At 39.9% G+C, this 12,114-nt stretch overlaps 1 protein-coding gene across 1 annotated transcript; it reads right to left on the reverse strand.

Moving 5' to 3' along the window:
• Positions 1-9,913: 9,913 nt before the first annotated feature.
• Positions 9,914-10,876, reverse strand: LOC133367788 (olfactory receptor 14A16-like). Its single transcript, XM_061591891.1, has one exon. The coding sequence runs from the start codon at positions 10,874-10,876 to the stop codon at positions 9,914-9,916; it is 963 nt and encodes a 320-aa protein (XP_061447875.1).
• Positions 10,877-12,114: the final 1,238 nt, after the last annotated feature.

A 12,114-nucleotide genomic window follows, 5' to 3' on the forward strand; every position in this document is an offset into this window, starting at 1 on the left:
AGCTGCTTTTTATTAGACTCACTCTATTTCACACTTCCTTCCATTATTTCGTAACAATGTCAAAACTGAAGGACAATTTAACATTTCACAGTCAAGCAGTAACACATACACACATAGTGTCACACACACATACACTCACAGGCACCTTAAGTCTGGGCCACTGCCCTTCCTTGACCTTATTCAGACAATGAGTCAAGCTGAAGCTGCTGCTTTTAGTCTTTTTAAAATTAAAGTTTAAATTGTGTGATTATAAAAAATGTTGCTGCAAAATGAGAGTCAAGCAACTGACAGCAGGTTGCCCCACAATCTCATGAAGCCCAATTTGGGGAATGGAAAATGCTCATCCAGGTGCTGCTCTTCCAGCAAGGTGCTGCTGTGTGGTTTAAGAAGAGGTATGGGAGTGGGTCTGGGGGTCTGGGTCCAGGTCTGGGAGTGTGGCAAATGTGCACCCAAGTTGTCAATTGCAATTCAACTGAACCTATGTTGATGATGACTTTAAATCTGCAAGGAAGTCATTGAAGTGCAAACCACTTCATTCACTGAGTGCCGTACATGCTTGTATTTTAAAAGTAAGCTTTGATGGGGTGTGGGGGCTACACAATGCTACACACATTGTTCTAGTTGAAGTTTAATGCAAGCATCACCACCACACCAACAGAAGAATGGTGGCTGAGCTGTATTGCTTGCTTTGCTTTGCAGCCAGAAGTAAAATGCAGAAAAGGCATTACCAGCAGATTCTTAATTATGTTAGTATTTACAAACTTCGTGATTGCTCACTGCTGCTCACTGATTGCTTTGGTCTGTTGCTTTACATTAATGATATTCAATTATAATCATCATATTCAATAATATTCAGATCGATCACATAAAGTACTCCTCAACAGAGGCTAATTAGTGGTTATGAAGGGACACATAACCCTCCTCTGCTGTGTGCACTTTTAACCACCATGCTTGATCGAGTGACAGGAGGCGGGAGGAAGGAGGGAGTGGGGAGGGAGGAACAGAAGCAGCATGAAAACACAGAATTAAAGCCAAAGCATGGGATGGGGAATATAATCTCATCCATCAGAATTAAACAATCACTCACATGGTCAGTTTGTTGGGAAAGTGAGGGAGAAAGGCTTGGAGGAAAATATTCCCTCTGCTCAATGAAGTTGCATTGTTGACTAAGGCTGCAGTCCAGTATATGTCTACTCAGAAGTAAACTCCATTGGGTTCAATGGCACTTACTCCTAGGTGAGTGTGCATTGGATTGCATAATAATCTAGGCAGCAGGAATTTGTAGGCAGGTATCACTGATGGAACAAACACCACACTGCCTGCCCCCCCTTATTTCCCCATGGAACTGACATAATTCTTGTAGTTTGCTGAGGAGAGGAATAAAGGGTTGGCTGTGCTTCCAATTACTTAATTCATAAATTATGCCACCCACATATTGCAATGAAATCCATTGTTTTTGGAAAAATAAATATTCTGTATTTTGCAATGATTGCAATGTATTGACTAATGTAATAATAACTCATACACATACAATGGAAATGAAATAAATTATGCATTTAAATACAGAAATATTAATGCAAAACATTAACATCTCATTGACACAAATGATACAAATAATATAAAAATCAATTTTATCTGTTCAAATGGAAGGTTTTTGCATCACACACAAAAAATGAGTTCTATAGTCTCATTTTCAATATATCTTGTACCTAATAAAAGGCTTTTCAGGCAGCATTTGTAGGATTTATGAGAGAGGCAAATACCTGGCAGAAAAGAAATAGATTAGACATTAGTTTGAAAGGCGATTACTGTAACAATAAACAAAAGAAAATAAAACGGATAGAGGGTGTTTAATGGATTTTAGCAATCGTTAACACCTCATACACACAGCAGCAATTCAGAGGAAAGCTGATTACAAAGATAATTACGTAATTTTCAGTCACAACTTATTTTTTTAAATAACTGGCATCACTGACAGTCACAAATGCACACCAAGAGACAGAGCGAGTCTAAAGGAAAATTGGGAATGAGGATTGAGTCAGAATTCAGTATTAATTCCAATTTTTTAAATATTCTGCACCATCTCTACCAATATTTAATACATTTTAATAGGTTTTCAATGGAAGGGAGAGAAGAGATTAAGGAAGGAAGTGAACAAACAGAAAATAAAGAAATTATAAATCTGCCTCTTATAAAGGATTAGAGCACTCATCTCCATATATATGTAATACATGCTTCTCTGAAAAAGCTGTAGCACTGTTTCAATACTGGGAGAGTGGGGTGTAGTCATCCAGGTTCTTAAGGAGTCTTAGACCCCTTACTTTTTTGGGAGCAGGGTCCCTATATCTCCAGCATCTTATGAACCAATCATCACAAAAAAGTGTGTTAGCCATTGAGAACAGTTTTCTAACATGTTTCCTTGTCCTTTCCTGCTGAATGGGGCCAATCATTGTGAAAGGAGGTCAATCAGCTACTGATAGCTTCTCCCCTTTCATACTTATGGCTCCTAGGGATGTCTGTTATTGAGGAAGAAGGCATTAACAAGGTTGTCACTCTCAATGCAGCAACAACAGAAAGCGGGAAACAAGATGTGGCTGTGACTTTCATGAAGAGACCCTGAAGTTGTGAGTTACCACTCCACTAGTGTAATGTAAAGATGTATCACTGAACACTAAAGTCAGGATCATTCAGACCATGGTATTTCCGATCTCTATGTATGGATGTGAAAGTTGGAAAGTGAAAAAAGCTGATAAGAGAAAAATCAACACATTTGAAATGTGGTGTTGGAGAAGAGAGCTTTGTGTATACCATGGACTGCAAAAAAGACCAATAATTGGGTGTTAGAACAAATCAAACCAGAACTATCTCTAGAAGCTAAAATGATGAAACTGAGGATATCGTACTGTGGACACATAATGAGAAGACATGATTCATTAGAAAAGATAATAATGCTTGGAAAAAACAGAAGGAAATAGAAAAAGAGGAAGGCCAAACAAGAGATGGATTGATTCCATAAAGGAAGCCACAGACCTGAATTTACAAGATCTGAACAGGGTGGTTCATGACAGATGCTCTTGGAGGTCACTGAGTCATAGGGTTGCCATAAGTCGTAATCGACTTGGAGGCACATAACAACAACAATGTGTAATAGTAGATGCATACAAACTTTGCCAGGGCTAGAGGACAAATTTAATCTATTATTCAGCATTAAAACTGAAGTAATTAGCTCTTAAGGGGAAAGGTTCTCAGCCTATATGCTACATGACCAAGTTAAATATTATTTTATTAATTTTCAAGATGCTTAAAAACATTGTTTCAGGATACCATAAGGATGACCTGATTCCTTATATCCTGGTGTGATCCCTACAGTCTTCAGGAGAGCTCCCCATGGCTCAGAAGCAAAACGTGTATCCACCAAAGGCCATGATTTCAGACTACAGGCTCAATTCTGTTGAGCTCCCTTCCAGCTGAGGTCAGAGAGGCTCTGTTAAACTTGTAAATCACTTTAGGATTTTTTTTATAGGGAAATGATTAACAAATTGATTAAACTAAATACAAGCTCACTTTTTTCCCCTGGAGCCTTCACTGATTAAGTATCTCTTAAAACTGAATCCATTTAAGATCAGAGATCTTTATTTCATTTTCAACAGTCATGGCTTCTCCCTGGGAAGTGTAGTTAGCGAGGGGTGCTGAGAGTTGCTAGGAGATGCCCTGTTCCCCTCACAGAATCAGTCAGAGCGGCTGACTGTTAAACCACTTTGGCCACTGGAGCTCTGTTAGGGGAATAAGAGTCTCCTCTCAGCACCCTCACAAACTAAGCTTCTTTGGGGGAAGCCAGGACTGTCTAAAGTGAAATCAAAGTCTGGTGTCAGTGTGGCCCCCTGATTAGGCAAGCCCAGCAGCTATGAGTCTGGCTTTTAGAACACTGACAGTTGGTTCTTACTCATCATGCCCGGGCTTGTCATTGACTTTAATGCTAAATTCTTAAATTAATTAAAAATCTGCCAGGCATTTTTTTTTTAACTTTAAACTGCAGAAGATGAAGGCCAGAGTATGGGCCAAGGCCAGTAATAGGATTAGAGGTACTCTGTAAACATGGCTGATTTTTATTTAATTTCAACAGATTATGAGAACTCTCAGAAAAAAAAGTCCAACAGTGGTCTACTTTTCTCTCTCTCTCTTTACACTTTGAACTCTCAATTCTATCTGACTATTTTTTGTATCACAATGAAGACGGTTCTTAAGCAAGCATTTCTGGGTTCAGGAATATTTGTAAGGTTTTGTTTTGAAATGAGCTTATCGGAAGCATCAGAATGGAATGTGGGGTATTTTCAATTTAACATTGCAGAATGCGAAAAATCCATACTGGCTATAGTATACAGCCACTCTCATGGCTGTATAATGGGATTCCCCCTATTTATGTTGGAGGCGAGAGATGTAATTCTGCCCTTAAATGGTTTTGCTACTGCTGAAAAATTTATTTACTTATTTATCAATCAAAATGTCTATAACACTTGGTTGTAATAAAACCTCAAAGCCATTTACAATAAAATAAAATATTAAAATCATCATTAAAATACAGAAACACAGCTATTTAAACATATTCAAAAACTAATTAAAATGAGCAATATGTGGAAAACAATTCTAAATACATGTAGTTTGTATGTGTTTGGATAGACCTATCTAACAAAATTGTTTTAAGCAATCACTGGAAAGAGTACAGCGAAGGCACCTGTCTGATGTCAATACGCAGAGAGTTTGTTCAGTCTTTTTAAGATATTCTCTACACTAGTTGTAGATTAATTAGCTTCCAGGAGAGACCATATAACAAGCAGGATTTCCTAGCCTGCAAAGATGTACTATAGTATTGTTGTCTGCATTCAACCCTCAGAAAAGTACCTAGGTGATCGCTAAAGTTATAATGCTGAAAATAACTTACCATTTTTCTTCATGGAAAGTATATTTCCAGATATCATTTCTTCTTTATGTTTCAGTCACTTCTGAGTGTTCTACAGTCTTCAAGTCACCAATAAAATTGTTTTTAAATGAATGAAATATAAGTAACACCTTTTCTTTCTAAGACTATGAATAGGTTTGTGTACCCTTGCAGCTGAAGACTTTTGCATACCCTTGTGGTATGAAGCTTTTCCCATGAGGTGGAAAATAGAACTTTTTTTCATTAATAGTGGCTTGGTCTCAGGAGTCCAAGCCAACACAACAATTGTGTTCCTTGAGGCTTGGATTCAGGAATCCAAGACAAATTAGCAAGCAAGGCATGCTAAGCAAAGTTAATTTTCTGGACTGTATTTCTGCTAGTAATAGTAATAGCAGCCAGCAGTAGTGTAGTGGCAGATTCACAAGTGCAGGGTCTCTTCATGTTAATCACACCCTCTTCTAAAATTATACAACCTTTTAAGATTATAGAATAATCTAGGTAGATTTCACTACTGCTTTCTCTTTCCTTGTTAATGCCTTCTCCCACAGCAACAGACATCACTAGGAGCCAATCAGTATGAAAGGGGAGGGCGTTAGCTACTGAGTCTTCTCAGTGGCTGACTCGCCTCCTTTCACTCTGATTGGCTGCAAACAAGGAAACTTGTTAGAATACTCTTTTCAGACACACTCCCCTTTCTTACTGATTAACTCATATGATGCTGGAGACATAGGGACGCTGCTGGAATACTGCTTCCAAAAATGTAAGAGTAGGGTTGCCAGGTTCTTGGCCTGATCCTTATCCTGTATCTTTAGGAGAAGAGAAAGTCAGCCAAGTGCAGGTGTTCTTGCAACACTGTAATGGGAAAAACCACAAGGTGGAATTTTCCCTTCCCCCTGTAAAACTTACAGAAGACCTCTTGGAGGCCGGGCCTGGCAACAAAGAGGTCTTCTGTATCTTTAAAAGTTGTGGAAGGGGAAGGGAGAATTCCACCTTTTGGTTTTTCCCATTACAGTGTTGCAAGAACACCTGCACTTGGCTGACTTTCTCTTCTAAAGATATAGGATCAGTTTCAGGCCATGAACCTGGCAACCCTATGTAAGAGGTTTAAAACCTCACCTAGACCCTGGACAAATACACCCCTGGTGGTCAGCTACTAGCTCAGTGTTGGTAGGTACATAAGAAAGACAAAGCAATCATGAACAGAATTGTCTTCACAACTACTGTTTCAACATAGTTTTTTAAAAAATATTTGTATTAAGTTTAATTTTATTTATTTTATCCTTATTTATAAACAATGTCCGCTTTTTATTCCTAGTCGCCTTTCCTGATTGGCTAGGGAATTTCTCTTGGATTCAAAACCTCAGCCTATTTGTTCACTGTTCATTTGGCACATCATATCTAGGGAGAAGGATAGAAATGGACCACTTCAGGGTCCATTGCTACTCATCTCTATTACTTAGGGGCTTATAACCTCTCCCTATTGGACCACGATTGGGTGATATATCCATAGAGGAATCACATATCTCATGAAGTCAATCTAGAAATGGAAACATTTGACTTCCATTTCCTGCACACCATTTTGATTTAGGGGACTAAGACCTCAAGGGTTAACTGGGGATCTCATGTTCATAGAGGACAAACATGCCTTCCCTTTCCAGGACCCTATATTCAGGGGTGAAACATCTGGGATGGGAAATCCAGTGATGTCATCAGACAGAAAGGGGTTGGGCTAAATTAACAGGAGGTACACTTCCTATCCTACTGACAAGATACCAAAGGGATTCTTGAGGGAAGAGGACAGCAAGCATCACTGGCCAATGGACAGAACCAGGTTGGTCTATCCCATGCTTCACTTCCTATGGCAAGAGCTTCAGACACAGAATGACCACTGGTGCTCTGACTAGTGGCAGAGGTCACCATATATGCCTGCATTTGGTTCCACAATCTTAGCCCTCAATATGCCTATGCAAAGCTCATTTTTCTCTATGATGATAAACACATTCTGCAGTCTGGTGTGGCTTTAAGTCTAGGCTTGGAAGAAGATATATAAAGCTAAATTCAGTCAAGAATGAAAATGATTATGGAGCTGAATGAGACAACAATTGGCCTCTATACCATCTGCCAAAGGACTGAAGAACACTGAGAAGAGGATCACTCAACTGAACAGGGTGGTATGAATCTAAAAATAATAATAATGGATTAATGATCACCAGGTCATGGGTTCTCACAAACAAAAGTATGAATGATGTGCAGGAGGAATGGAAGAAGACTGAAATAGGATGGATTTTGAAACAACAGATCTAAATTTATCTAAGTTATAACTGGCATAGATGTGTATTTCAGTAATAGAGTTACTCAAACCCAACAGCTCTGACAAAGCATTTTAATCCTTGGTTTCTTCTGCCATAGATTTGCTTCCCCAAATGATATTTTGTGTTGCACTGACATTGTTCTGTAAATGTGTTTTAATCCTTTTTATTTATTGTTTTTGTTTTTATTAATCACTGCTAATGTTTTTAACAGCTATTTATTTATTTATTATTACATTTATATCCCACATTTCTTCAAAGAGTTCATGGTGGCATACGAACATATAGATAAGTGCCCCACTGTAGGGTAGAAAAGCCAAATAGAAATAGTTTAAATAAATAAATAACATAAATAAACATGTTTCCCAACCCCAATTTTAAATTTGAAGCAGATGTAATGGATAGTATTTTTATTGACAATATCTTGTAAAATTTTGTACACTGCCTTGAAGGGGCAATTTCACTCTAAAAGATTCACATCTAACACTGAGCCAAACTATGGCAAGAAAAAAACTTAGGGATAGCTCATGGTTTATCTGGAGTGAGACAAACCAGGTGCCCAAGTTTGGATGTAATGCTGAGCCAAACCATAGCTTATCCCAGGGTAGTGCAGCAGCAAAAGCCAGGGAAGAGTATAGAGGCTGGGATCCTCACTTTGGAAACCTGTACATTTGCTTCATTGTTCTAAGCCATGGTTTGGCTCAGCATTTTTAAAAATATTTTATTCATATTTTTCATAGTACAAGCAGATATACAATAGCCAGGGCTGGCCCCAGGTATGCCAGGGCTGTTGGGCATCAGCATGCTCTGGGCCCTGGCACATACACACACTCCCCAGCTACCTACCTACCAGGCAGGCAGAGGAGCGGGAGGTCGGGTGGGAGGTCGAGCGATGGAAAGGAGGGAGGTTGAGCGAGGGAGAGGAGGGAGGGCAAGCGAGGGAGCCAGCAGGTGTGGAGGGTGAGGGAGGGAGGGAGCAGGCAGGTGGGCCAGCCAGCAGGTGGGCAGCTCCCTCCCTGCATTCCATGGCAGCCTATCGCAGAAGGGGAGTATTACTCTCCCACCATAATGAGAGGCCCTCGGGATGCCAGGTGAGTGAGTGAGTGGGGGGGAGGGCAAGTGAGGTTGGGGGTGGGGAGAGTGAGCAGGTGGGCACGGGTGGGCCGGCAAGTAGATGGACAGCTCCCTCCCTGCGATCTGTGGCAGGGAGCCTGCCATGGAAAGGGAGTGCAACTCCCCCACCATAATGAGGGGTCCTTCAGGGGCCCTGTGGACCTCAGGGACCTCCGGCAGGGCCCCCCTGGCCACCCTTTAGATCCGGCCCTGACAGTAGCAATTAAATGTCAATCAAATTGAGGTATATAGAGATCTGATGCATAATCTTTCTTTCAATGCATTCTTGTTATCCTTTCATAAGCAGCTATGAATTGTTGATGCTACTAGTGTTGAGTTAAAAGCATCTATGTCATTTTTGTTGTACTGTATTTTAAAACTTTCATTCTAAAACACTTTTTTGGGGGGTGGGGCAATGGACAAATTAAATAAACTAAATGTAACCTAACCATTTTTTCTGGTGTCATCTTGGATCAATAATTTATTAAAAAAATGAGTGAGTTTCCGTCTACTGTATCTCCTTTTATCTCTAATTATATTTCTACTCAGATGAACTCATTGAAATCAATCATCATGACTCACTTAGGTTCATTATTTTAATAGGTCTATTCTGAATAGAAATCAGTTAGATGCAGTTGTTATGTTGAAAACCATTTGGAAAAACAAATAATTGGGAATTAAAAAATCAGACTCAAAACTGCCTATGATATGGATGTGGATGCTTTATTAAAAAAAAAAGTGAATAACATGTACACATCTGTCATAGCTAAATGAACAAGAGTAAATATAACCAGTATATACAAAAACAACTCCTGAAATAAAGTATCAAAACATATGATCAAACTCGTTTCGACAAAGTCTTCTTAAGTGGTCAATCATTGTACAAACAACTATACGATTCAGCATAAAATATATATTATTTAAATATTGGAAATGCAATATCAGTCTAAATAATACTCAATATAATTAAAATAAAAACAAAAAGTTTTAAATTACAGTTTTAATTCCTCCCTGTCCCTCCGCTCCCTGCCCTCCTCCTCCCCTCCCTGCCCCTCCTCAGGTCGGTTTCACATATCTGAAGCATGATTGCACAAGAGTAAATCCCATGGAACTCAAAAAACATGCAAATGATCAAACCTGCCTCCTCCTCCCCTCCCCTCCCCCTCCTGCCTGCTTCCATCTTCTTCCTACCCTCTGCCTTTCCTCCCCTACCCCTGCCCTTCCTTCTCCTCCACATCCCCCTATGGTCAGTTTCACCTATCCTAAGCATGATTGCAGGGGAATAAATTCCACTGAACTCAGTGAACGTGCAAATGGTCAATCCAGTCTCAACAAACGTGCAGAGGATCCCATTCCTTACCTCCTGAATTAAAAAGCAAAGAAATTTAGTAATAAGTTTAAAAAATGTGGTTTAAGTGCAAGCTAAGTTAAGATTAAACTGCAAGGGTTTTTGCCTATTATAGTGTCGCTATAAATCAGAATTGACTTGAAGGCAGTCCGATTCTTTGTTTCTTTGTTTGTTTGTTTGTTTGTTTGTCAGCATAATATATGTTATCTACATATCTATGGATGTTGTCAATGACCGTGAAGAGTGCCTCAAACCCAACAACTTTGACAAAGCCTTTTTTATATCTTTGTTTCTCATACTGTAGATTATTGGATTGAACATGGGTGGAACAATAGTATACAACACAGTTAATACAAAGTCCAGATGAGATGGAGTATTAGAGAGAGGCCTGAGGTAAGCAAAACTTGGAGTGACACAAAATACAGAAAATACAATGAGGTGGGGTAGGCAAGTGGAGAAGGCCTTTTTCCTTCCCTGAACAGAAAAGATCTTCAGAACAGCAGTGAAGATGTGGACATAAGTGACAACAACATACACAAAGCAGCTAAACGCAACTATAACACTCATCACAACAACCCCAGTTTCTAGGTATAAGTTAGAGCAGGCAAGTGTAAGTAACTGGGGGATCTCACAGAAAAACTGATTGATAACATTTGAGCAGAAAGGGGTTGCAAAAGTTCCACTAGTGTGCAGCACTGCATAAAGAAAGCCAGCAATCCACACAGCAGCAACCCTTTTGGTACAGGCTGTTCTGTTCATCACCATTTCATATTGCAACGGATTGCAAATGGCAACATACCGATCATATGCCATGACTATGAGGAGAAAGAAATCAGAGCCTGCAATGAAGAGATATCCAAAAATTTGGACCACACATCCAGCATAAGAAATGTGCCTAGTATTCATGAGGGAATTAACCATAGATTTGGGAACAATTACTGAAACAGCTCCTATGTCCTGGATGGCCAAGTTCATCAAAAAGAAGTACATGGGAGTGTGAAGGTGGCGATCAAAGACTACTGCAGCGATGATGAGAAGATTCCCTGACACAGTTATCAGGTACAGTCCCAGGAAGAGAAAGAAGTGTAGAATCTGCAGTTCCCGGATTGCTGAGAATTCAAGGAGCAGAAACACAGAGACGTAGGATTTGTTATCTAAATGTTCATTCATTACTGAAATGCTTTCTGCCTGTGCAAGAAAAGAGAACAATCAGTACTAAGGGCTGGTTCACACTGCAGCTGAATTTTGGATTAAAGATGAAGCTTTTCTCATAGCGATAGGGTTTAAAGGTCCACACTTCTTACCTTATATGAGCCCACAAACAGCTCTTTTCCATTTATACTAAAGGGAAAGGGTTAATCTCACAGCTTCCTAATGTGGGGCTGCCCTTGAGGTTGGTCCGGAAGCTGCAGCTGGTGCAAAATGCAGCAGTGAGACTGCTCACTGGGGCAGGGTATAGCCAACATGTCACCCCACTGCTGAAAGAATTGCACTCGCTGCCCATTTGCTACCGGGCCAAGTTCAAGGTTCTAGTCTTCGCATACAAAGCCCTATACAGTTTGGGACCAGGATACCTGAAAGACCGTCTTATTCCTTACATACTCAGTTGATCACTGCGCTCTGCAGGTGAGGGCCTCCTGCAGATACCATCTTATCAGGAGGTTCGTTCTGCACAATATAGGAATTGGACCTTTAGTGTGGCAGCACCTACCCTGTGGAATTCCCTCCCTTTGAATATTAAGCAGGCGTCATCTCTGCTATCTTTTTTGTGCACCTTTTGAAGACTTTCCTCTTTCAACAAGCCTTTTAGGTTGAGACCTATCCCAGTCTGTGTTAGAATTACTTAATATGTTTTTAATAATGTTTTCAACCCTTTTTTAAGTTCTTTTTTTAAAAATGTTTTTAACACTGTTTTGTTTTAATGTATTTTAAGATTTGTTTTTATGATGTTTTAAAATGTTTTTAGTGCTTTGTTTGCCGCCCTGGGCTTCTGCTGGGAGGAAGGGAGGGATACAAATTAAATAATAAATTAATAAATAAATAAGTGCTTCTCACTCCTGAGCTTAATGGAGCATTATGCTAAACAGATCAATATCCCTTAAGAAAGAAGGAGGAAGAGAAGGTAAATAACCCCACCCTTTAAGAAGTTATGGCAACCCTATAAATAGGGTTTTCATGGTAAGTGGTATTCAGAGGGGATTTGCCATTGCCTTCCTCTGAGGCTGAGAGGCGGTGACTGGCCCCAGGTCACCCAGTGAGCTTCATAGCTGTGTGGGGATTCGAAGCCTGGTCTCCCAGGTTCTAGCTAGAGGGGACAGCTCCCTATCAAAGAGGGCATGCAAGCTTGCTTAAACCCAACATAAAGTACTCTTCAAAAGAGGCAAGTTAATGGTTATGAAGGGACACAT

Source organism: Rhineura floridana, chromosome 11, assembly GCF_030035675.1.
Source record: "Rhineura floridana isolate rRhiFlo1 chromosome 11, rRhiFlo1.hap2, whole genome shotgun sequence".
NCBI classification, from domain to species: Eukaryota; Metazoa; Chordata; class Lepidosauria; order Squamata; family Rhineuridae; genus Rhineura; species Rhineura floridana.